Genomic DNA, 25,779 nt, shown 5'->3' with positions numbered 1-25,779 from the left:
CAAGGGACCAGAGGGGTTCCCAAGGAGATTGATGAGGATTTTTAATGATGTGAAACACTGCATGTTGCATTTTCTTGATCTACAACACAGCCAAACAACTTCAGGCAGGAGCTTCCAGGCAAATCCATTCCAAGGGACAAGCAGCATGGAAACAGCCACCTGAGGAGCTGAGGTGTGGCACATGCAGACACCAGAGGTGTGTGTGGGTGATTGGTGGCACCTCCTAGTCCACTTCACTGGGGGTGGGTGGGTGTCTGGGCCCATCCCTGGGGCCCTGGAACGAGCGACCCAAGGACTCTCAGTGGGATGGAAGAGGCCGGAAGAGGGTGACTTGGGGAAGGAGAATGAGCAGCTTCTGCTCATTCATAAAAGATCCTGAGATTAGCTCAGTTGGTCAGAGCATGGTGCCAATAACACCAAGGTGAGGTTTTGACCCTGTATGAGCCATTCACTTCAGAGCTGGACTCAATGATCCCTTCCAGGTCAGAATATTCTGTGATTCATTTCCCTATTTTCTGCTGTTTGGCACACAGCCTGTGCTGAAGGATTGTCTCTGAACACCGCACATGTACTTCTTCATCAACTGCTCTTCCCATCCCCAGCTAATGAGCACCAAGCTCACAGTGTGGCAGGAAGCCCTGTGGCTCACTCAGATTCTGGCCTTCCGGCACCCGGCAGCTGCTGATTGAGCTGGCTGCTGACCCATAGCCCCAGGACATGGCTGGAAAATGCTTCTTCAGGTGCTCAGCACTTACCTGGTGACTTCAGCATCACCAGGAGGAATGGCTGGGACAGAGCTCCCTGGGCTTGGGGAAAACTCATGTCAGGGACTTGCCTGAGATGCAGCAAGGTCACCCCAGGGACCTGCAGGGAAACCAGAGTGGGCAGCTGGGGCTGAAGGGGTGCCCTGGGACCCCCTTCTCAGTCGATGCCAAATGCTGGAGACATGTTCTTGGAGGGCTTTGCAAAGATCAAAACATTCTATTATTTCCTGATTTCTTTTTTTTTTTTTTTTTTTAGAAGTTTTGGGTAGCTGGACTAAGCTTTTTTTTTTTTTTTTTTTTTTTTTTTTTTTTTTTTTAAATAAAGGAGAGGTAAATAGGGCTTGCAGCTAGGTGATCTTTAAGGGCACTTGCAACTCAAAACATTCTATAATGAGCACCCTGCCTGCTTTGCATGCCATTTGTTGGATGAAATGAAGCACGTGCATTACACACTGGTCCTGCACCTTGCCAGAGGCTCTCAGTGCTGCTTCCAAAACCTCCTGGATGAAGCAGAAGCCATTGTGATCACCTTCCTATTTTCAGCAATCACACTCAAATTCACAGAGTGCCTCCAGTTACGCACCTGAGCAGCAGAGCCTGAGGCACCTGCTGGGGTGGACTTGTGCTGTGACACACAAGGCCCCAGTTACCTCTCCATTACCTGCAGGCAGGTGAGGTGTAGTCAGCTGTTTGCTCATCCCCTCCAGGCAAAGCCACCTCAGGCCTTGCAGCTCAACTCAGCGTGACTTTCCCAGTGACCTGAGAGCCATCCAGGAGTCAAAGCCAGGTCATGCCCTGTGTCCCCCCATCCTACCTCTGGATGTCACAGGGAAGGCACTCTAGTTTCCTTTCCCTTACTGTATCTGTGTCAGCAGGTATTGCTGTCCCTGGGGACAGAAGCGGGGGACCCTCCAGGCTCTCTTTGCTATCCCCATGCACAGACAGAAGACACAGTGACACGGACCCCACCTTGGCACTGCAGGATTGTAGGCACATGAGGGCTAAGCCAACACAGCTTCCTGCCCACTGTTCCCTATGCCAGCAAGATTAAAGTAATTTCCTGCTGTCACACAGCACAGCTGTCACCCACTCCAGAGCCCCCAGCCACAGCCCCTGGCTGGGCACAGCAGGGCCTGGCAGCCACTGCTGGTGGCCTCAGGCTGGTGAGAAGCTCCTTCCTCTGCTTCACCATCTGTGCAGCAGCTTTTCCACCAGTAAATCACTGGGGTTACATGCTGCCCTGGGAGGGGACTGCTACCCCCTTTTGGCAGTAGAAGACCAGGGCAGGGTGCAGCAGAGATGGAAGCGTTTTCCGTCCCGGTAGGAATGGAGTGAGAGTCACCCCATTTAAACCTGCACTTTAGGGCATATGCCAGCACAAATGGGGCAGTTTATCCTGCAACATGTTTCACCCTAACAAGATTCATTCTGCTGCATTTATTTATGCCTTCCTCAGCAGGATTAAAGGTTAATTTCTGCACTCCTGCTGCAGCCAGCAGGAGCCATCTTGTAAATCACTCCATGTGAAACCAGGACAAGTAAAGCAGCAAAATGAAACCTGCATGGGCAGCAGAAGCTCTTGGCTTCAGGCAGGGAACAAGCTGGGGGTCCAGTGTGGTTATGCTGTAACTTCTGGGTGTCTTCTGCAGATCATTCCCCACTGTGCCTAGCAATTTCAGCTCCTTGGGCATTAACTGAAACTGCCGTGGCCAGCTCAAAATGCCCTCTGTGGACATCCCAAATGAGTGGATTTTCTGCTTAGGACCGTTTCATGCTTCACAGACTTCTGCTCCTCTCCTGGCAAAGTGGGGTGGGAGCTCTGCAAGGGTGGCAGCTCTCCTCCCAGAATGGTTTACACCCTTCTGCAAGATCCTTCAATTACAGAAGACTAAATGTTATTTAACTTGTGACCTTGTGTTGAATAAGACAATTAAATTCTACCTCTTGTGAATTTACAATGGGGAATTCTCACCTGTGATGCCAGATGAGTCCTAACTGTTCCATGCATGACTCAGACACCCAAACTGCTCCATTAATGACTGTTTTAATAAATGTTCTATCTTTATACAGACAATATCCTGCCGTGTGACAAGCCTGGCATGATGTCAAACCAAACCTTGGTCCCATGGTCAGCCTGTGCTGAGGACAAAGGCAAACCTCCTGATGCCAAGCATCCTGAGGGGCTGTGACATTCCAGGGATGTTCCTGGTGTCTTTACGAACCTCTGTCTTGCAGGTGGGTAATGGTTGGGCGGCACATCCCAGAGTTTCAGCCCCAGCGCCCTCACTCGTGTCACACCAAAGTTTCTCTTTGGATGAGGTCTCTGCAGCACAGCAGTGAGCAGGAACTGGGTGTCTGGGAAGCCTCAAGCCTCTGTCCCTTCCCTTCGGCAGGCGCCAGCACATCCCCCCGCACCCTTCCTGTCCCCCCCGCGTCCTCGGGGCGCTGCGGGCGGGACTGAACTCTATCGCTTTTTGTTGTTGTTGTTGTTTCTTTAAAGGCTTCAGGTCTTACTTTCCGTCCATCTCCCTTCTCCCGTTCCCGTTGTATCTCGCTGCCGGAACACCCCTCCTCCCCTGCACCCCGGGGGTCTCAGCCCTTCCCCTCTACCCCAGCACTCCGGGGGTCTCCAGCCTTTCCCTTTTCCCCGCGCGTCCCCGGGAGTCCCCAGCCCCTCTCCGCTGCCTGCCCGGGGCTCCGCCGCCTCCTCGCCCGGGGGCACGGAGGAACTCAAAGGGCTCCGGCCTCACCCACTCGCCCCCCCCCGCTCGGGACCCCGCTCCCCACCCGCGCCCCCGGCCCCACCCCGGGGCGGGCCCCGCCCTCCCTGCGCCCGCTCCCATTGGCTGCGGCGGCGGGGGCGGGGCGGCTTTGTGACGTCACGATCAGCTGTCGGAAGGTGCCGATTTGTGCGGGGGAGCGGCGCGCGCTCGGCAGAACCGCGGGGTCTGCGCCGCACCGGCCCCGGCCCCGCACCGGCCCCGCCTCAGCGCCTTCCGCCGCTCGGGACACGCACGGCCGGTGAGTCCCCGCGGGACGCGGCCGGGGCCGCGGAGTTGGGGCTTGGCGGGCTCTCACGGCCCGAGTGGGGAGGGGTCTGGCGGGGGGGGGTGGGGGCGGCCCGGGACCCCTCGGCTTCGGCCCCCCCCCCCCCCCCGCGCCCGTTGTTTGTTTCTTCATCACCGGATTAAGATTGGCGGTCGTTCCCCGCTCCCATTGGCTGCGCTCTGGTGACGTCGCGTCATTTGCATATGACATTGAGACGTCACAGCCCTTCTCCCCCTTGTCCCGCCGTGACCCCGCCGGCCCGGGGGCGATGGCCGAGGTGGCACGTGGGACTTGCCCGCGGTGGTCACGCGTGGGTGGCCCCCGTGTCCCTCCCGCGCCGGTCGCTGCTGTGGCTTTTCTCAGCAGGAAACGTGGACGTGTCTCCCCCGGTGATGTTTAGGTGGTCTTCGGGTGCAAAACGTGGCGTTTTGGAAAAGGAATGTGAATATATAAATATAAGTATGTGTCAATATAAGAAATATGTCATGGAATCACAGAATGAGTCGGGTTGGGAGTGACCTTAAAAATCATCTCGTTCCAACCCCCTGCTGGGGGGTGTCCTGGCAGGGACACCGTCGTATACCATATATTATATACTGGATAAAATACAGCATGTATCGCATACTATAGCAAATAAATTTGTGTAAAAAATGTAAATAGATGTAAATTTCTAATACAGAATAGTATTATCTATTCAACTTATTTCCAGTAAATCCTTAGTGCTTTGGATTTAGATCCCTCTGTCTTTAGATCTCGATTGTCTTTGTGAATCCCACTAGTTTTAATGAGATTCGGATGTATGCTTTGATATTTTTGTTGAGTTTAGTTGTGCTGCCCGGGAAGGGGCCGTGCATGGCAGGGAGAGGGTACTGGCAGTACAAGGCTGAGGTTTGTGCCAGGAGGCAACTCCAGCACATCCCAGGATGCTGAACCCAGATGTCCCTCAGGTATCAAACACAGCATCTCTTTCTACTATTGCTGCTCTAAGGGCATCTCCTTTGGGACAGCTCAAAAAAGTCGTAGGTCCTAAAAGGGCAACTTTCCTCTGGATTTTGTGTCTCTCACCTCAACTTGGCTGAGCCTGGCAGACTCTGGAAACTAATCCTGCTCCCATCTGGGGGGACTCATTGTGGAAAAACTTGGGCTTTGTGGAGTGTAGAAATGGGTTTAAAAGGGCATTTTTGCTCTTGTAATTATTTTATGCATATATATATTTGTGATATTTGTGTAGGGGAGCTACAGCCCTGCTCAGAGCACCTGAGAGTGACACCCTGGCATCCCAAAATAGTGAATTACCCCTTGAGCCCAGCAATAACCAGTGCTGAAGTGGCACCATCAAGGGCTGAGCTGGGCAGGTGCCAAGTGTTGTTGCTTGTTTGGCCAAGGTTTTGCTGGGGTAGAAAACCATCCTAGAAACCCTCCCAGAAACAGGTGTTGGGCTCTGGTACAGGACTGTTCTGGACCTCCTTTCCCACCAGGCTTAATCTACAGAGTGCCAAGAACTGTGTTGTTTTGCTCTAAAATAAATCTTTCCTCTCCTCTTATATTTCCTCCTCCCAAAATACGCCCTTTCCCCCCTCCTCAAGCAACAAACCTACTAAAAAAAAAAAGACAAAAGCTGTCTGCTGTAGCTCGCTGTCACGAAGCCATGGCATCAAACTGCTGCTTATCTGGCTGAACAAAAAAGGAAAAATATAAAAGTTTTTCCCCAGATAATGAAATGGTAACACCTGCTTGTAACAAAACTGGAAAACCCTGTGACATAAATTTGTATCTGAAGGTTTTTTAATGCTGACTGCACAGCAAGTCCTACTTTGGTGAGGGGGGCCCTGAGCAGGCTTGGGGAGAGCTGCTGGGGAGCTCAGGTTCAGGTGGTGTCCAAGTCCAGTGTGCCAGGTGTGTCAGCCTCTGTGGTTTATGGAGGCTGTAAGGGTGGGCTGCTCCTCTCCCGGCGTGCAGCTCCTCAGGATGCTTCACATCTTGGGATGCTGCACCCAGTGCATCCCAGGGAAGACAGTTCTAAAATTTCATAGCACGGCTCATGGCAAATCTAAAATTTCCTGGATCCTGCCAGCCACTGGCAGATTTTCCAGGACTGTGTGTGATTACATCAAACAGCACAAGGTCACATTTACCCTTGGGGTAAGGACCTTCCTGCAGCAGTGACACAAGAGCCTGCGTGGATGTAGAGACCAGCTCCGGGAAAAACATCTCCTCATTCTGCAGGGTCCCACTCCTTCAGGCAGGATCTGGAGGAGCATGTGGGAGCTCCAATCCCTGCTGAGACCCTGGGCTGGCTGAGGAAAGCCCTTCCAGGTCCTGACTTGGTCTGCCATTAATAAGAAGAGTCTCATGATTAAGAGTTGAGATTTTTCAAACTGCTCTCTGCCTTCCCTCTCTACTCCCCTGATCTGCCATGGAAGAGGGTCTGGCTGTGACTCAGCCTCTGTTTTGCTGGAATCAGCCTGTCTGTGCCAGCAGCACCTCGGGGTGCAGCTCTGCTCCTGTGCCCTGGGCTCCCCCAAGAGAATCCCATCAGTGGGCTTGCTGGAAGCAACGGGATCAGCTGGACCTGTAGCACAGTTGTTGTGGGACCAAACGTGTTAATTCAGCCCTGCCAAACTGTCCCAGGCAGGTCTCTGGCAGCTCTGATCCCTCCCTTGATGGGAGTGGGTAGAGGAGAGCACAGGGATGATTCACTGGTCATTTCTGGGGTGATGAGCAGAACTCCCCTGAGCTGCCCAGCTGCGGGATCCCCTTCTCCTGTGCTCTGTGTTTCTGTGCCAGGTTCAGGATTTTTGTATATCCAGCACAGCGAGCCTGTGAAACGCTTGTCTAATTTAGGTAAAATGAGTTGAAAATCCCATTTCCCGAGTGGGTTGGAGGAAGGCACCTGATTTGTACCTCTGCCTGTGCCGGGATGACTGCGCGGGGTATTCTTAGCTGTGCTGAGGAAGGACTGCTCCTGCTGCCTGTCAGCAGCATCCCTCCCGCCGCCAAGTATTTATGGAAAGTTTCAGGGAGCCTGTTGCCATTTCCAAGGGGAGTTGCTGTTGTTCTTGCAGACTGTGACTTTGAGAGCTGCCAGTCCTGCGATGCTGCAGCTCCTGCCCCGGCGAGCTCCTGGCTCATCCCGGGGCTTTGCTGCCGAGCCTGTTCCCTATTCTTAGCTCCTGGGGTTATTTGCAGCCACGGTGACTCAGAAAACTAATTATTGTGTTGAGGTTTCTGAAGGGGGAAAAAATAACTTGATGCATTGTGGTTTCCTTACTTCCACTTTAAATTTAATATTTTTAATACCTTCTGGCTTGTTGTAAAAGGCTGTTGGACTTTCTGGAAGGAGGCTGATCATATTTTATAATCATTTTATAATAATATAAAATAATTTATAATTAATGTATAATAATTCATTTAGAAACTCATCTGTGTCCAAGTGAGTGTCCCTGGTGGGCTGTCCCCTTGTGCTGGCAGTGCCTGGATTGGGGCTGGCGTGCCGAGGGAGGGGGTTTGTGGAAGCCTGGCAGCTGTCCTGTGGTGGTGGCCCCAAGTCTGGCAGGGTCCAGGGGGTCAGTGTGGTTTCTGGGGCAGCTCAGCCTCAAGGATGTGATACATAGGCAGACCCCTTGTGTCTCAAAAGGGGACATGTGGGATACACCTCCTGCACAGATATGGGGCACCTGCAGAGACAGGAAAGCTGGAAAAGGGGACCTGAGAAGAAGAGAAGTCATCTCCTGTTCTAAACTGGTTCTGTGGGCACCACCTCTGCCTGGGAACAATGCAAGTGTTTACTGCAGGGAAAGCAAAGACTTTCCAAATACCTGGATAAACTTCAGAGCTTGATCTGCTACTGGCTGCCCCAGCCAGGGAAGTGCTTGGTGGAACCTGTAGGGTTGAGCAGGTCACCCTGAACCCTCCATGATGATGGAGAAGCTTGGTGGCTGCCAGGGAGGGTCTGGAGCAGCTCGAGGCCAGGAGCTGCGTCCTTCTAGGGGGGGTGGGAGATTGCAGACTCACAGACTGGTTGGGGTTGGAAGGGACCTTACAGAGCATCTCATCCCATACCCCTGCCATAGGCAGGGACACCTTCCACTGTCCCAGGTTGCTCCAAGCCTCATCCAACCTGGCCTTGAATGCTTCCAGGGATGGGGTGACCACAGCTTCTCTGGGCAACCTGTGCCAGGGCCTCACCACCCTCACAGCCAAGAATTTCATCCCAATATCCCATCTAACCCTGCCCTCTGCTAGTGGGAAGCCATTCCTCCTTGTCCTCGCATTCCAGGCTCTTGTCCCCAGTCCCTCTCCAGCTCTCCTGGAATCCCTTTAGGCACTGGAAGGGCTCTCAGGTCTCCCTGGATCCTTCTCTTCTCCAGGTGAACATCCCCAGCTATACCAGCCTGTCCCAGAGCTGAGGGGCTCCAGGCCTTAGAGGATGTTTGTGCCACCTCTGGACTCACTCCAGCAGCCCCACATCCTTCTTATGCTGGGTCCCCAGGGCCGGAGGCAGCTCTGCAGGTGGGGTCTCACCTGAGTGGGCAGAGGGGCAGAATCCCCCCAGCACAGGGTTGGTTTCTGGGCTGCCAGTGCCCATGGCCAGGTCACATCCCATTTGTCCCCACCAGGACCCCAAGTCCTTCTCCCAGGGCTTCTCTGAACCCACCCAGCCCCCAGCCTGTGCTGGGGCTGCTCTGACCCAGGTGCAGGACCTTGCACTTGGCCTGGTTGAACTTCATGAGGTTCACAAGAGCCCACTCCTCCAGCCTGCCCAGAGCCCTCAAGGATGCCCCATCCCTTCCATCTGCTGAATTGACTGCTCCACACAGTTCAGTGTCATCCATGAACCTCCTGAGAGTTTTGGAGATGAGAGCTTCATCCTGCTGCTTTAACCTGAGTTTTTCAGAGGAGACAGGCTAAAGTGAGGGGGAGGATTAATGCTCACTTTTGCCCTTGACTGAATTTTGGCCTTTCTCCTGCCCTCACCCTGCAGGTTTGATCGTGAAGGCTTTGCCAGGAGCCTCCTGCAGTACCCCAGGCACCACCCAATAGCACAGACTCCCTTGCCCCAGGAAGGGGGTCAGGGCCACCCTATGTTCCCTGCCTTGGGGAGGGTGATAGCTGGAGACTTACTCTAATTCTTTGTCGAATGATCCTTTAAAATGATCCATTTCAAGTTTGGCTCTTAGGGGAGCTTTTAACTCCCACTTCCTCCAGAGCTATGGCAGCTGCCTGTGAACCCCTGTGCTTTAACTTAAGAAGTTAAATTTGGGAGAGGGGATAATCGAAAAGAATATTGTCTGTTGTGTCTTCAGAAAAGGGGTGGGTACCTGGAGAGCCCAGGCACCTTACTCCCTTGCCTGCATCCTGCAATTTTCTGCAGACTGGTCCCTAAGCAGGCAGGTTCTCTGAGCTGTTGCTGGGGAACCAGCTTTCCTACTTCCTGTGAAAGCTTCTGGCATGATTTAACAAAGGAAAACGAAAAGGTTTTGACCATTTGTCGTTGGTCATTTGACTTTGAGCTTGCTCTGGAGGATGAACCCCTTGTTGGGGGCTCCCAAAGCTAAGCCTGCAGAGCACGGGAAGCACTCACTGCAGTGAGACATCCCAGGTGGACTTTGCCTAGGCAACAGGGAAAATCCCTGCCTGACTCAGCCCCTGGCCTCTGGTAGCTGCTTGACTGCTTTTCTGGGTGACCTTCCCCTGGCAGCCAGATTGGGGCCACTGGATTCCCCTTGCCCTGTGTGCCAGATCTTGTCCCCAGCTCTGCTGTTGGGTGACATCCGTATCTAGGCAGGGTGAAAGAATGACAATTGTATGAGGTAAGCCAAGAGCACTGACAGTGTCCTCCTAGCGTGGTGGGCTTGCGGCACAGCACAGGAGACCCTGCTGTCCCCAGCCCCACTGTGTCATCCTGAGGACCTGCCTGGTGACACTGGGGTCACCTTGGGCTCAGGACTTCTCCCAGCCTGGCAATGCCCCAGCTCAGCAAGCACATGAACGCACTCCTGGCCTCACACTGGACCAGGGCCATGGTGGCCTCAGGGGACTGGCCCCCTCTGATCCCTGTACCTGCCACGAGCTGCCCCAGTCCCTCCTGCCTAGGCACCTGGGGAGGAGCAAACAGTGGAGCCTGGGACATCACCAGCATGGACTGGGTGCTGTGGAGTTTCTGCCACAATTAGATATTTAATAAACTTTTAAAAAATATTATTCATGTCGTATTAAAAGATATTTACTGACTAGGCGAGTGCTCGGGCAGGTGCCAGGTTTCCAGGCTGAGCTGGCAGGATGAAGCTTTGGCTCTGTGCCACAGCTCTCAGGGCTGGCCAGGGTGGCCTTTGCCAGCCTGGCCGGGAGGGGATGGATGCACATGGACATCCTGTGGGAGGGAACTCCCACTGTGCTGGGCGTGGAGCACACCAGAGTCCGTTCAAAGCCCAGCTGGGCACCAGCTCCTCTTTGTGTTGTTTCCCAAACCTATGTCATTATGCTTTAACAATGCAGGTAAAGGGGGTGTCTGGCTGATTTCACTGATAGCACTGGAGGGTAACAGAATGGCTGTGGTGGTCGTGGCATCAGAGAAACAACTCTGTCATGTCTCAGTGCCCAAACCCTCCCTGCTCAGTGCCTCCAGGGACCCTCTTAGGACACAGAGCAGAGAGTCCTCCCTGCCCTATTCTTTCTGGTGAGAGGCTCCACAAGCCTCAGCTGTGCCATCCCAGAGTGAGTGGGAAGCTGGGCTGGACCCCTGAGCACTGCGGTCTGCAGCAAGGCACAGCTGTGGCTCATGGTCTGCCTTAAGCCCCGGGTGACTTCAGTTGCCCCAGAGGCACGAGACCTGCTCTAGGGGACAGGTAGTGTCACACTGCTGCCCTGGCCATGCCAGGCAAGGAGAGCTGGGTGTTGCAGGGCTGCTTCATGCTCCATCACTCCTTTCTGCATCTGGGAGTGTCAGAGATCTGAGCCCTTGAGATCCAGGGGATCCCATCCAGGGGGAGGGCTCCTTTGATTTCTCATTTTCTGTGTTGTGTAGAGCAGATGTTGTTGCTTCCATGGCAGAGCAAAGAGAGACTGCAAAAGGCACTGTCATCCCACAGGGATGAATTAAAAAGTGCCTGAGCCCCAGAGCTGCAGTGCCCAGGCCAGCCACCTTCCCAGGATGCTGGGACTGGGGAAGTCACTTCATGGGGCAGCAGGGCTGAGCTGGAACTTGACCTGCTGGAGGACTGGGCTGTGTATGGACACGTGGTGCCTCCTGTACCCTTCCCATTCCACGCTGCCCAGAGCAGATGGAGTTTCCCCTGGGTGGAGGATCACTGAAGCTCTTTGGCCCCTTGGTCCACAGGGCCCTGAACTGGGGCTTTACCATGAGGTGGGGATTTACACTTTAAATGCACCCACATTAGTGTGCCAAGCACAGCAGCACCCAGCTGTCCCCTCTCACTGCACTGAGCTCCTGATGGCATTTTATGGCCTTTTAATGTCTCTGGACCAAGAAGCACACAAATACCACTCTGCATCTTTTGGCTGCCATTCCTTCCTTGCCAGAAGCTTGGCAGTCATTCCTGAAATTAATGAGTGCTGACCTCCCCCCACACTGGGGGGAGTCTGCTTGCCCAGAGATAAAACAGTGATAAGCTGAGCAGAGGTGAAGCAGAGACCCACAAACGGCTGGGATGAGAGGCTGGATGTGAACAACAGTGTGTCCTGGCAGCCCAGAGAGCCAACAGCGCCCTGAGCTTGTCCCCACAGCGTGGGCAGCAGATGGGGGGGGGATTCTGCCCCTCTGCCCACCTGCAGAGCTGCCTCCGGCCCTGGGGACCCAGCATAAGAAGGATGTGGGGCTGCTGGAGCGAGTCCAGAGGTGGCACAAAGATCCTCTAAGGCCTGGAGCCCCTCAGCTCTGGAGCCGGACTGGGAGAGCTGCGGGTGTTCACCTGGAGAAGTGGATCCAGGGAGACCTGAGAGCCCCTTGCAGTGCTTAAAGAGGCTCAAGAGATCTAGCAAGGGACTTTCGAAAAAGGACTGGAGAGAGAGGACAAGGGAATGGCTTCCCACTGCCAGAGGGCAGGGATAGGTGGGATATTGGGAAGGAATTGTTCCCTGTGAGGGTGGGCAGGCCCTGGCACAGGGTGCCCAGAGAAGCTGTGGCTGCCCCTGGATCCCTGGAAGTGTCCAAGGACAGGCTGGGACACTGGGGCTTGGAGCAGCCTGGGACAGTGGAAAGTGTCCCTGCCCATGGTAGGGCTGTGGAATGAGATGGGCTATAAGGTCCCTCCCAATCCAAACCATCTGGGATTCTGTGACAATGCTGTCCTTGCCCTGCCTGCTGCGAGGAACTTGGCATGTTTGCCTGACTTGGGGACAGTGTCTGCTCTGTCCCTGCCAGCTCCTGGGGGTGGGTCTCCTGGAACCCCCCACCCATGAGGATGGGGACACAATGTGGGGCTTGATGCAGGTGGGGGCTGCAGGGCACAGGCACCCAGCCCTTCACTGTTGCCTTCAGATACAACACCAGCTGGGGCAGCCCATGGCACAGATCAGAGCCACCTTTTTGCTGTCCCCTTGAGCCCATCTGAGTCCCTGGGGTGAGCATGAGGGCCACACTGACAGCCTGTTTTAATGTGCTGTTCTTTTTTCTCTCCGTTTTACAGGCCTTTGCACTGAAGCCAAGTGAAGAACCTCACAATTTCACTGCACACCACTTAGCTCTGATTTCTCTGGCAGCCAAACATCTCTGTCACTGGGACCTCGAGGGCTCTATTTCCTCTCCCTGCCCATCTCTCCTGTGTCTGTGCCTGGAAGCTGGTGCCCAGCAGTAGCTCTATCTCCCCGTCCATCCTGCTGAACCGCTCCCCACCATGTTTCAGCGTCTCACCAGCCTCTTCTTCAGTGACAGCAACACGCCAGAGGGCCTGGAGGAGCCCAAACCCTTTGTTGAGGAAGAGGAGGAGGAGGATGGCTGGCTCATAATTGATCTTGCAGGTGAGGAAAGCAATAGTACAGGCTTCCCACAGCCTCTGCTGCACCTTGTCGCTCCAGAGCTGGGGAAACCCTTGAGATGTCAGCACATGAGCTTACACCACATGGGAGCAGCTCTACCCTTAATTTTTTCTCCTCTGGTCCTCATGCTCTGCCCATGGTGCCCAGGCCTGTGGTCACTGCAGCAGCCCCTGGCCTGCTCCTCCTTTTTCCTTTTCTTCTCCCAGTGATGGTTCTCAACTTTTTGCCACTGTGGGAGCAGCATCAGCACTTCCAGCTGGGGTTGCTGCTGCCCACAAGCCTCCAGGGGCCTCCATACCAGGAAGGGACCCTGGCAAGGCACCAGCCAGGGAGATCACCCAGAGTTTTGGTGTGATGCCACCCATGGGGGCTCGGTGGGGTGGAGGACCCAGCCCTAGCAGGCTCTGCCACCGCCTGTGGCACTGCCATGGCTGAGCTGTGCCCTCGACAGCACTTTTCCAGGAAGAGCCAAGCTCAGCTGCTCCCTGCCCTGCCCCTGCTGGGAGCCTGTTCCCCTGGGAGACCTCAGGGTCGCTGGTGGGGGCTTGGCGTTGTCCCCATGTGAGGGTAGGTGGAAGTGGTCCCTGCCTGTCCCAGCTGGGGATGTGCCACCAGGGATCTGGCCATGTTTAGGTCATTTGAGAGGAGTAAATCTCAGCTCCATGGGGTTTATCTTCCCAAGTTATTTCCACTCTCCGTGCCAAGCACAAGGGGTGTTTGGCACCAGGTGCCTGTACCTAGAGAGCCCACAGGACTCCCCATTCCCAGAGCCATCCAGAGCTCTGTTTGACACCAACCAGGCAGACTGAATTCCTCCTGAGCAGATCTTCTCCAGCTCTGTTCAGACCTTGGGAGTTTCTGTTGTAGATTGATGACTCAGCCAATTGCAATGATATTTTTATGACATTTCCTTGCAATTCCAGCAGCAATTGGAGTCAAACCCTCCTGCCTGTGCAGGAGCTCCTGATGGCTGTGCTCTGCTTTTGTAGCCCCTGGTTGGTTGTGACGCCCAGGGGACCACAGATGTATCCTGCAGGTTTTGGAGGAGGGTTTTGTCTTCCCTCTTGCAGGCAGTAGGTGTTCCCTGCAGCAGATGTTCCCTGCCTGTTCCCCATGCTTGTTTTTGTGATTCGAGTTGTTCGTAAGGGTTCCCATATGCAGTGACCTGGAGAGGTGACCAGAGCAAGGACAAGACTGGGCTGGGGGACAGGACCAGCCCCGTGCCTGGTGGGAGCACTGTGGAGAGCTGCTGGAGGTGATGGGTGGTGTGGGCACGGGCAGCTGTGGAGGCTTCCCTGTCCTCTGGGCATTCAGGTCCAGGGAGGGTCATGGCAGTGCCATGGCAGAGGCTTCTTGCAAGGAGGTCCCTGGAGCAGTGGGCATGCAGCTGCCACGTGTCAGGGCCAGCTGGCAGCAGCTGCAGCAAGCCTAAAGCAGGCCAGGAGGAGCCAGGAGCTTCCTCAGCCAGAGAAATGCTACGCTGTGCCCTGATCCCTGGGTCGAGGCTGCAGATGGCTCAGAGGGGACCAGGGCTTGACTCTGGCACAAAACGTGTTTCTCCAGTGAAGTGCCTCAGCTCTCGATGCATCGCTGTCTTCCAGCAATGTCTGCCTGTTGAATGCCACGCCGCTGCTAATTCAGCTGTAGTCTGTTCCCACAGCAGTCCCTGAGCAGTGCGGGACCAGATTCTTTCAGCCCTGCTTCTGGGGCTTGAGTTATACCAAACACTCCAAGAACCAAACCCGGAGACTCCAGCCCCATCCTTCCCCTTGGAGCTGTGGTGGCCAGCAGCAGCTCCCAGCCTGGCTCCCTCCCAGCTGCAGTGAGGCAACTTAGAGAGCCTCTAGATTCAGCCCCTGTCAGCCTGGTCGTTGTCCCCTGTGTTGCAAAATGCACACGAATTACTCAGACCTTCCCGGAATGTTTCTGATGCCACTCTTGCCCCCTTGCTTAGCCTGGCCCTGCTCAGCACCCGGGGAGAGAGCAAAGATGGGGCTGCATCGCGGAGGTACTTGGAGATCCCAAAATATTGCTTTGTGACATTAAAATCCACCTTGGCATAGGATGGGCGCAGGGTATTCCCCTGCTCTCCGTGCCCAGAGACCACTGCTGTGGGAGCGCTGCTCCGGCCAGGCTTGGTGGCTATCTCCAGGCTGGCAAACAATCTCCAGCCTGGCATGTCAACAACTATTAATAGACTGATGTCCTCTGACCTGGAGAAAGACATTCTCATGTTTGCAAGGCCAACTGTGGCCTGTCCTAAGCCCTGGGCAGGGGCATCAGCTGCAGGAGGAGCTGGGGATGCACTGAGCCAGGAACACCCAGCCCCATGCTCTGTGTTTCTCCACACAAGAACAGAATCATCTGTGCTTCCTCCTGGTCCCTCACCCAGCTGCAGGGTCCATATAGATACTGCACTGCCTCCCCCCTCACCAATTCCCTCAAATCCCCCTGATGAGTCTGGGAATGGGTGCGGGCATCCCCACATTTGCTGTAGGCTCCCTTCCCACTACAGCACCAGTGATTCCAAGCACAGACAGCCTGGAAAAGCATCAGTCCCAAGTGCCGATGCCAGGTAGAGATGAAGAAGGGGAGGCATGGGAGGCTGGGAGGGTGTCAGCTTCTGGATCAGCGACTCAAAATTTGGCCTCTAACAGGCTGGAGTTGAAGGCACAGTGAAAACCTTTGCTGAAGAATTTATTCCCCTGATTTCTTCCAGAGAAAAGGTGTGGACTGTTTTTCTGCTCTGCGTGTGCTTGGTTTCCATGTTTGCTGGGCGGTGTTCGTGAGCATAGGTCTGTCGGCGTTCCCCCGGCACGGCACGGCCTGGCCCAGGTGCCATCAGAACGGGAAAAGCAGCGTTTTTCACTGCCTGAACTTATTCTCTCCTTTTGAGAAGGAAAAAAAAAAAAAACCACTGCTGCAGTGAACGCTGCTGGTGTCCCAAGCCCGTGGTTCAGCTTGTCCAAGCAGACCCGTTTCCGTGCCACGCCGGGTCCGCGGAGCGGGCGGTTCTGGCCGCGTGTAGCGGTGCGGTGGCGGTGGGTGTCTCTCGCACTAACGATGCCCCTTTCTCTCCCCCTCCCTCCCCACTGTACATGGTATGTGTGTGTGTCCCCGCTGCGCCCCGCATGGCTCTGCACCCCCGCCCCAGGCAGCCGTGCCCGGCCCGGCCCCGCCCGGCGCTCGGGTGCTGGCGGTACCGGGCGCTCGGCGCGACCCCGCCCGACACCCGCCGGTCCGCCACCGCCGCCGGCTGCTTCCCCGGTTCCGGCCGGTCCCTGCTTGATGGACGAGAGTTGGTTTGTCACCCCTCCCCCCTGTTTTACTGCAGAGGAGCCCGGCCCCGACGGCGTAGGGAGCAGCCCCATGGAGGACCTGCTCATCGAGCACCCCAGCATGTCTGTCTACGTCACCAGCACCCTCGAGGTGGATGGGGAGGGCCCCGAGGACGATGCTGCAGAGTGAGTGCACTTCTGAGGGTGTTTGGGGGGCCAGCAGCCCCAGCACCCGCTGAGAGACCGGGGTGGATGGTCAGTCTTGCCATCCCAAATCCTTACCCGCACCCAGGAATGTTTCGCCCATGGACATAGTGAGGCAGTGGGGGACATCGGTGCCCTCACGCCCACCTCAGGGAACACCCTGCATATCTGGCAGGGTGCCCCAGCTGGCACCATGCGTGGCTGGCAGCTCCCATGTCCCAAAATCCTCTGCTAAGGGCTCTCAGTAGCATATTTGGATGGCCATGGCTGCAGGACGCGAGCTTGGCACTGGGCCGTGGTGGGAGAGGGCTGTGTTTATCTCCCCTGCCCATAGCAGGGTCTCCTGGCGCAGCCGCCTGTGTCAAGGCCGCTCCTGCCAGTGCTGCCATGCCAGTGCCTCCTGTCCAGGGGGGGTTTCCGGGCAGGGCTTACACCGGGGGGTTGCATAGGTATGGCCCAAGCAAAGCAAACCCAATGGGACAGGGTGGCCTTTGGGCACAGTGGCCCCCTGAAGACCCCTAGGTCCCCCAAGCAGGACCCCTCAATTCCTCCCCTGGCCCCAGACTGGCCCAGCACGGGGGTATCCCACAGCTGTGGGGAGCGGGACACCACCAGCTTCTCCTTGCCCCAAACCCCAGCTTAGTGGTGGGGATGTTAAACAGAAATGCCCCAAATGGCTCCTTTGATCCCCCAGGCCTGTGGGCTGGAGCCCTTCACACCCATTCCTGGGGTCACATCCTGGAGCTCTGCCCTCCCCCACAGGCTGCTCTCCACTGCTCTGCAGCCCCCAGGGAAAACCTGGAGCATGCCCACACTCAGCCCGGCTGCTGCTGGATGAGCCCTGGCTGCCACCGCGCCTTGGGGTCCCTGCTGTCTTCCCAGTCCCAGCCCTCCAACACCGCACCTGGAGCCCCTCAATGGGGCAGGGGAGGAGTAAGAATTTGGGGTGAGCTTTGCTCCGGGCCAGGAGACACTGTTCCTGGTTAGGGGACAGCATTCCTAGTTGGGAGGTGCTAATCTTGGCTAGAGAACACCGTTCCTGGTTAGATGACACTGGTCCTGGTTAGTGGACACCATTCCTGTCTAGGTGACACCATTCCTTCAAGACTCCTCTCTTTCCAAAGTCTCCCTGAGGGCCAGAGCTTGATGTCCCGACCTTCAGAGGAGCTCCTCAGTGCTGGAGGGGGCAGAGAAGGGCTAAAGGGAACCTGAGACTAACCAAGGCTCCAAAGGGGTCCCAGTGGCATGGAGACAGACCAGGCTCAAGGGACTTGAGCGTGGGGCTCCTGGTGGTGGTTGGGTTTTTTCGGGTGTCCCACAGCCTGCGTCGCTAGCGCATCCCTCCCCCGAGCAGGCTGTTGGGGCAGGAGAGCGGCGCCGGGGCTTGGTGAGCTCTGTCCCCCGGCGGGGGCTCGGGCGGTGCTGACCGCGCTGTCTCCGCAGGGACGTGCCCGAGCCGCGGCCGGAGCCGCCCGTGGCGCACCACGGCCGGGCGCTGGCGGTGAAGGCGGCGGCGCTGGACAAGGCGGGCCAGGCGCAGCGGGCACAGAGAGCCAAGCAGCTGGCGGAGCGGCACCGCCTGGGCCAGAAGGCGCTGCAGCGGCAGAACCGGGCCCGGCAGCGCCCGCCCCGCCGCGCCAAGCAGCTCCCTGGGGCCTTCGTCCACCAGCCCTGCCAGCGCCACTGCAACTACTGACCTCGCTCCGCCGCCCGGGGGCTCCCCCCGGCCGGCCCCGGCCCCGGAGTGCGGCCCCCACGGACACCGGGGACTCGGCGGCGGCTTCACTCCGCACCCCGCGCCCGCACGCCTGGCCCGCACTCTTCATCTTCCTCCTGTAGCTCTCACCGCGTCCCGCACCCTCGATGCCGTCTGGGCCACGACCCCTGGAGCCGCCGGCACGGAGGGCCACGCCACCCCTCGCCAACAGCCTTCGCGTGGGAAATCGGCCTTCCCAGTGAAATCACTCGTTCCTGAAATTCACCTGTTCTCGGTGAAACCTCTTTGTCCTGATAAGCCTGTGACATCAGTGCCTTTCCTCACATCATGACTCCACGTACAGCCTGGCTGGGATGTCACAGAGACACCGAGCAGGAGTGACAAGAGCAATGAAGCCCCAAGATCTGGGATTTTTAGGAAAATCTCATCAAGGACACTAAATAATGCTTCCGCCCTGCAAAACCAGCAAATACTCTACTCCCTCCTTGATTTATTAGCTACATTTTACCATGATAAGATAACCCCCCACTGCCAGTCCCGAAGGGGCTTGTAGTTGAAAGCGCTGGTGGAATCTCCATGGCCAGGTCAGCCAGGCGGCTCCTGGTGCCTCATGGTGTTGTTTTTTTTTTAAATCAACCTTAAAAGGAATCTCAGGAATCAAAGCACCGTCCCAGCGCCGCACCAGAGCCCTCGGCTACCGTGCCAGGAAGGGTGGCCAGCCTGGGGTGGCATCACTGTGGCTGGTGGTCCCATCTGAGTGAGCCCCTTCCTCCTGGAGCCAGTCACTTGCCCCAGCCACACCTGTATCCCTATGGATATGCCTGTATATGTGTGTGTATATATTTCTCTCTGTACCTTTACGCTCAGAAGAGGCACTGTTAAGATGAGGAGCATCGTCTGCCTGGTGTCAGTCCCCGGGAAGGGAGAGGAGACAGGGGTCTGCACAGCTTCCCCGAGGTGGCCAAAGCACGTCCACGGTGGTGGTGAAGAGATGCTGAAGAGGAGACCAGAGGGAAGAGGCTGAAGTAAGGACAGTGATGAATCTGGGAGCCACTGCAATGTGTCAGGATGGGGCAGGCCTGAGTGAGAGGATTGCTCTAACAGGAGCTGTAACAGAAGCATCTTCCTTCCCCCCTAAAAATGACATCCTTTCCCATGAAGGGCCAAATTCCACTGCTAGGTGACGCTAATTTTTAATGCACATCCCTCCTCTCTCTGTGATGGACTCCTTTTGTCTTTGGAAGAACACAGTCCAGGCTTTTCACTGACTCCAGCACCAGCTCCTCATCCAGCAGAAATTTGCTGACCTGCCCCCAGTCCACCCCGTTTAGGAACTGGTTTTGCACCCTGTGCCCTGGGAAAACATCTTATTCATGACCATCTCACAGCCTGGATTCCCACCCTCTGAGACAAGAAATACCTCCCACAACACTCCAGAAAATTCTGATTTCACCAGAGGTTCTTCCACTGTTGAATCACTTAATATCAGCTGGGGACCTCGACCGAAGGAATTGTGGTGAGCCCAAGCTGAAACAACTGATAAGTTATTAATTCTTTTAATGATGTTAAAGCCAAAATGAACCTTCTTAGTAGCAACAGCCCCTAGCTCTGGGCCAGGGAGCCTGGAACAGCAGTAGCCAGCTGCTGCTGCTCACCTGCAGCGTTTCCCCTTCACTCCACTGCCTCAGCATTCCCAGAAGCACAGAGCTGGGGAACTCTGTGCCCTCGGCATTGCCCTGCCCTCCTTGGGCCTCACTGCAACCTCTGTCCCTCAGCGAGCCTGAGACCACACTGAGATCACCCTCTTCCATCCCTGGTGTCTTCTTGGTGAAGAGACTGACATCTCCTGACTCCAGGGGAGCGTTTACATCCTTTGACTTCCTGGGCTTCACACTCAATGCCTTTTTTTTCCCCCTGCAGTGATGCCTGGGCTGGGCTGGGAGCAGGGCACGTGCAGGGGCACTGGCACAGGTGCTGTGACAGCAGGCAGGGGCTGAGCCTGAGCTCCCTGGGTGTCTGATGAGATGCTGCCTTTCCCGTCCAGCTCTTCCCATGCCGCTGGATGAGCTGTTCTGTGGCCATTGGGCAGCAGCATTGGAAGAAGCATTTTGTCTCCAGCCCCCACACACACCAAGAAGTGGAGAAGCCAAGCACTGTCCAGGCCCGAGCTTGGTCTCTACTACAAATTCTCCTCCTGCACATCTGAGTTGCTTCCAGTCCCTCTAGAGCACTCCAGAAATCAGAGGCTGTCTGTGACCCCATTGCTCCCTCTACATCTCCTAGAGGAACAGGCTGGGGGGTCGGCAGTGGCCCCGAGGCAGATCCTGCCATGTCTCATCTGCCAGGCTCTCCTGTGCCTGCCCAACTGCTCGAAATGGTACCCCAGGAGAAACCCCTTATGGAAATCCTCCTGCGCCCCCTTTTCGTATGCTGTGAGCCAGAAGCCCTTGGCCGTGTTCCTGGGGGACTTGGCTCAGCCTGGTACTGCCACCAGCACCCAGCCCCCAGTGCCCATTTCAAACAGGTGATCTCCTTCCTCTGGTTTTCAGAAGCAAATTCAAACTCTTTCTGTGCCAGTCTGAGATGTCTTTCATCACTCTGTGCCCAGCCAGCACAGAAGTTGCAGCAGAACTATTATCACACTTTATATCCAGAGTATGTTTATAAAGCATTAATAAATTATTAATAATGTTTTCATGAAGAGGTTAATCCAGACCTTGATCCTCTGGCAGGTCAGCAGAGTGCACAAACCACAGCAAATGAGCTCTTGCAAGTCCTCTCTGTTGTTTGCACTTTTGCCATGTATTAACACCTATCTGACAACCCTTGAAAGGTGACTGTCACCTGTGACTGTGTGACCCTCCCTCCCTGTGCTCTGGTCAAGCTGTGCTTTGCAGAAGACTTGCAGTGTTCTGTTCCTACCCAGCAGCAAGCACAAGGCCTGGCCTGGTCCCAGGCCTCCTGCCCAGTGCTGCCAGAGCAAGAAAACCCCTTTCCTCTGAGGTTTTTTGTCTCCTCAAATCTTAAAACAAATGAAAGGTGCTTAAAAACTGAGAACTTCCTGTGTGTGCACCCATTTGCATGTGTAGGTATTTCACAGCCCAGTTTGGGTGTTCAGTAGTTTGTTTTTGGGTTGAATTTTTTAGGGGTTTGTTGGTTTGGGGTTTTTTTTTTTGCACCCAGTATTTGTGATGCACTGTGTGGTGCTTCTAATGGGAAGGTTCTGGTTTGCAGGGAGTTCTTGGGCTGGTCCTGCTGGGGCAGGTGGGGTGAATTTTGCTTTCTTTTCTGTGCTTGTGTAGGGGGAAACTACAGCATGGACTCAGGGACAAACCAATCTGCTGGGGTCATTAAAAATGCCTTTTTCCCAGGCTTCTCTGTTAGAATGTGGGGTTTGGCTCTGGGAAGCTGGCACGTGGGTCTGTGGCAGCATGTGGTGGTGACAGGAGCTGCAGGGTGCTCTGACACTGCTGTGTGGTAAAGAAATTGTGGTCATTCATGGTGGGATCATTCCCGGGCTGCAGCCACTCTTCATTTGGTCATGCCCTTAAAATTCACCTTTACGGCTGAATGTGGCTGGTCCCTTTTTAGACTGGGCTGTGAACAACCAGGTATGGATTTTCAGCACTGAACCTCCTAGGGTCTGAGAAGTGCAGCAGAGCTGTGTGTTATGGCCTGACCCACCACATCACTGGGATCAGGAGACAACCAGGATGGGGGAAGCCATCAAAATGATCACCTGGAAAAATGGTGTTGCAGGCAACTGAAAGAAATGTTTGTATTTCCTGCAATGAAAGCATAAAAAGGGGAAGAATTCCCAGTGGAGAGACCTGGGCAAATCCCTATTCAGTAAATGCTGGCTTTGCTGGGCAGTGTGTCAGTGCTGGGCTCAGACACCTGAGCTGGCTCCAGCCCCAGCTCAGCTTCCCAGCCCCGTACTGGACTCGCAGGCTCGGGGGCAGCAGGGCACTGGGACAGGCTGGGGCAGTGCTCTCAGCGATGGCTGGAGCTGGTGAGACTCCTTATGGAGGGAAGAATTTTCCCACCACTGAAGCCCCCGTGGTGCAGAGATCTTCTCCAAGTAAGATTTCATCTGATCGCCTGATTTCATCAGCTCTGGCTGCCCTGTCCCAGTGTGAGGGATGAACCCCCAGAGTGTGATGGGAGCAGGATGGACAGCCCTGCTGGAGAAGTGCCACCTCTTGGGATGCCCCAGGGCCCCCTAGTTCCCCCGGCCCCCCAGGGCTGTGCTTGCTGCACTGGGCAAGGCCAGGCTGTTGCCATGGCACACTCAGGACCCCTCAATGGCAGCCACTACAAAGTTCTTGCACTGAATTCTGGCTCTTGCTTGACACCGCAAGGCTGGAGGGATGCCAAGAGAGTAGGGGCAAAAGTCCTCCTCACCTGTTGCTCTAAAACTTATCTTCACAAATGCTCTTTCTAAAAAACTCTGCTGCAAAAGCTTGGTCTGGAAGGAAAACAATTCTTTCCATGGGAGTCCACGTTTCCTTCTCATTGTGGATAACATAAAGGCACGGCTTATCCCAAAGTTCACTGCTGTGGGAATCTTCTTTCTTTAGGTGTGTTTCTAGTCAATAATTTTACTTTTACATCATACCAGTACTTTTTCCTCTTCTGTTCAGCCCTACTGGGGAGCAGAATACCCACTTAGATGTCTTACCACACCAGTAAGAAAAAAAACCAAAAAACAACCCCACAAAGATGAAAAAATACTCCACTGAGGTTCTAGGCTTGAGTCCCACAGCTTTGCAGTTGCCCCTCTGGATCAGTATCAATTCCATTGCCCTGCATAAAGTGGAAATTAAACCTCATGTGAATTCTTTGAAAAACAAGTGAGTCCCCAAAGATCAAACATCTAATAATTAGGAAACAGAAGACGTAAGTCATCTCAAGTCAAGAGAAATGGTTCTCAGCATATCTCAGAAGGCAGCACTGAGCCCCACGGCCCTGGGGATGGCTGGTGGCAGTCCTTGAGTCTTCCCTGAGTCTCTGGGTTAAAACAAGAGGCCATCCATGTCCAGCCGGTGCCACAGGGACTCTCTAGCCACGAGGGACTGTCAGCTGCCACCACTCCCGGCCTCCAGTTTGCTGCTCCTCCTTCACTGCATGCACTCAGCAATAGCTGCTGGGGGGAGGAGGAAATGACCAGCAGCCCAGCATCCCCCCAGCTTCTCAGAGCTTCCCCTGCAAGCCCTTCTCCACCACTGGGCTGTGGTGACCTCCTCAGCACAGCTGCTGTCAGGGACCAGAGCCTGAGGAGGGACACCCATGGCACTGGCAGCCCCTCCCTCCCAAGTGACTGCCACAGGCAGACCCACTGGGGACAGGAATGGGCCTTAAAAGGGGCTGATCCCTCCCAGAGCTTGTCTTCTTCAAGGTGGAGCTTTCCATCTCTGAGATCTGCTCCATGCAAAGTCAGTAATCTCCTGTTGTCCTCATGGGCTCCGTCCTCGTCCCATTCCCATCACTGGAGTGGCTGCCCCAAGTTGCCTGAATGTGGCTGTAGGAGCTGGATGCAGCAGTGGGAAAAGCTCTGCCTGCCTGAAGAATCCCTTCTTTGCTGAGAGGTGTCCTCAGACCTATTGGAGATGCCACCTTCTCCTTGTTTATCTTCAGGATCCCAGAGCACTCCCCAGCCGTGGGCTCTGGACAGCTGGACACAGTTGGACAGGAGCTCTCCCTGCTCCATCGTCCATTGATACGTTTCCATCAGCCTTTCTTTTTGCTTCTTGAAAATGTTAGTCATTAACTAAACCCATAAGCTCCCCCTTAAAGGGAGGAGGATGATGAGCAAAGGTGGCTCTTACGTGTGATCATCTTTTCAGTTCCTCTGTGCAGAGTGGGGACACCCAAGTGTGTTCCCTGTCACTCATTCCAAGCTGACACCTCCTGCACTGGCAAGGGGGTTGCTTTTCCGACCCTGTATTTTATCCAGGGATGCTGCCCCGTGCTCCAGAGCACAGAAAGAGCTGCAAAGCTTTGACTCTGTTGCAGCTAAACCGGAAAATTGTTCTGCCTTCCACTCTGACCCTATTTCATTACACGGTAGCAGGGGGAAGATTTTATTCTCTGCAAATGGAGGTGAAAACAGAGCAGTAAATTCTAAGTGTACGTTAAAAATGGTTTGCACAGGGCAGCCCAAAGCTCCTCTGCTCTTCTGCATTCACCTCATGTACCCTTGCTGGGGAGCCATGAGCAGCTGTGCCCAAATCTCAATTCTTATCCTTAGCTTTATGCTTCAGGAAGTCTGGGGAGCAGCGCAAGGTGTAGCAGTAAACCAGTAAAATTTCCTCTTGTGTCAGAACTGTATTGTACAGAGCCACCAAGCACTGCAATATTCTATCTGTATGTATCCACCCCTGGTATCTGCTTGTAAAACTCATGCCCACACATTACCCTCTCCCATGTGGGTCTGCCTGTACATGTGCCTTCACCCTTTTTCATGGTTTGGCATCTTTTTTTTAACACAATTACAGAACTTGAATAAATCACTGAACTGCAGTTACAAGTCCTATGCAAGAGGTGACCAGGGAGTCAGTTTTTGGTATTTCTGTGTTTCTGTGTTGTTTTCAAAGTCACTGTGGAGTTTTTCAGAGAAGCCCAACAGAATGAATGCCCCGTTTAGCATTTTGGATATACTAAATCTCTTAGGCAGCTTTGAAAAGCTCTGAACCCCAGTTGCTCACTGGGCCACGTTTGGAGAGCAAGCAGGAGCAGCAGGATGGATGAGCGCCAGGACAGATGGCTGTTCCATGGTTGGAAAAGGTTGCCTTAAGCCTTCCCTAAAATACCCCAGAGAATGTTCCTGTGCCCTCCCGCCCTGTGCCCAGGGCAGCCCGGGCAGAGCAGCTCCCGCCCCGGGCTCTGCCGGATGCCTTACACCTGGCACAGCTGCCACTGGGGATCCGGAGAAGAGGGAAAGAACAGCCCCACGTTTTCTACATCACCTATGCTGTAGGACTGAGACCTCGTCTGGAACTGAAGCTAACAAAATCCGTCCTTTTTGTGTGTTATGTGTTCAGTTGGTGTAAGCAGGGCTCGTAGGGAAGGGGTGTCTCCTCCTGGTAGGACATTGTGTAAACATTTGCCCTGTGTGGACTGCCTGGGATACATTGTGTAGTGTGCCTGTGTGTGTGTAACCTGGTTTTGGTTGTTAGGTTGTAATGCTGTCTCTTGACTGAAAAAAAAATCTAATATAAAGAAAAATCACAATAAATAAAAAAATATATATTTAAAATCCGTTTTATGTGTATTCCTCTAAAGCCTGCAAGTAAATCTGTCTGCAAAACGCTTTGGTTTTTTAAAAATGCTTTTAAAAGTCAATGGTGTGAGTGACAGAAGAACATCCCCTTTGAAGACAAGGACACACGAGAGGGCATGGCACAGGCTGAGGTGGTTGGAGGGGATTTTTTCCCCCTCCCCATTACCAAACCTTACAACTCGGCAGATAATGACAGAGCTAAAGCAGATGTCGGTTGCCCTGAGGAAATCGCAGATCAGCCAATCTCTGCAGCATCAGCTATTTCCCCAAGCACAGTGTGAGATGTTCTCAGCACCCACGAGAGGCAGAGATGCCTCCAAGGTGATGAAGAGCTTGGAGATGAGGAGAGGCTGAGCACTGGGACTGTGAGGTTCAGTGAGATCCCGCCCTGTGTGCGGATGACTCTGCTGGGGGGAGCGCAGAAAACAGACCTGGAACATTCTCAGCGCAGGGACAGGGTGAGAGGCACAAATTGAAGTGAAAAAAAAA

The 25,779-nt window shown here is 54.8% G+C and overlaps 1 protein-coding gene across 2 annotated transcripts; it reads left to right on the top strand.

The window, feature by feature from the left end:
- The first annotated feature begins 3,647 nt into the window (after window positions 1-3,647).
- Window positions 3,648-25,257, top strand: TP53INP2 (tumor protein p53 inducible nuclear protein 2). 2 transcript variants are annotated; one of them, XM_066198593.1, is made up of 4 exons: window positions 3,648-3,785; window positions 12,461-12,791; window positions 16,144-16,273; window positions 17,735-25,257. In XM_066198593.1, the coding sequence occupies exons 2-4, from the start codon at window positions 12,668-12,670 to the stop codon at window positions 17,985-17,987; spliced, it is 507 nt and encodes a 168-aa protein (XP_066054690.1). In that variant the 5' UTR covers window positions 3,648-3,785; window positions 12,461-12,667; the 3' UTR covers window positions 17,988-25,257. The 2 variants fall into 2 exon arrangements, with proteins under 2 accessions (XP_066054690.1, XP_066054689.1); XM_066198592.1 differs by having other exon boundaries at window positions 15,964-16,273.
- Window positions 25,258-25,779: the final 522 nt, after the last annotated feature.

This window comes from Chamaea fasciata, unplaced genomic scaffold (assembly GCF_029207755.1).
Source record: "Chamaea fasciata isolate MVZ Bird 193981 ecotype frontalis unplaced genomic scaffold, bChaFas1.0.hap1 SCAF_17, whole genome shotgun sequence".
In the NCBI taxonomy this organism is placed as follows: Eukaryota; Metazoa; Chordata; class Aves; order Passeriformes; family Sylviidae; genus Chamaea; species Chamaea fasciata.
The sequence above is the reverse complement of the archived record's forward strand: the minus strand, read 5'-3'. Positions and strand labels throughout refer to the sequence as shown.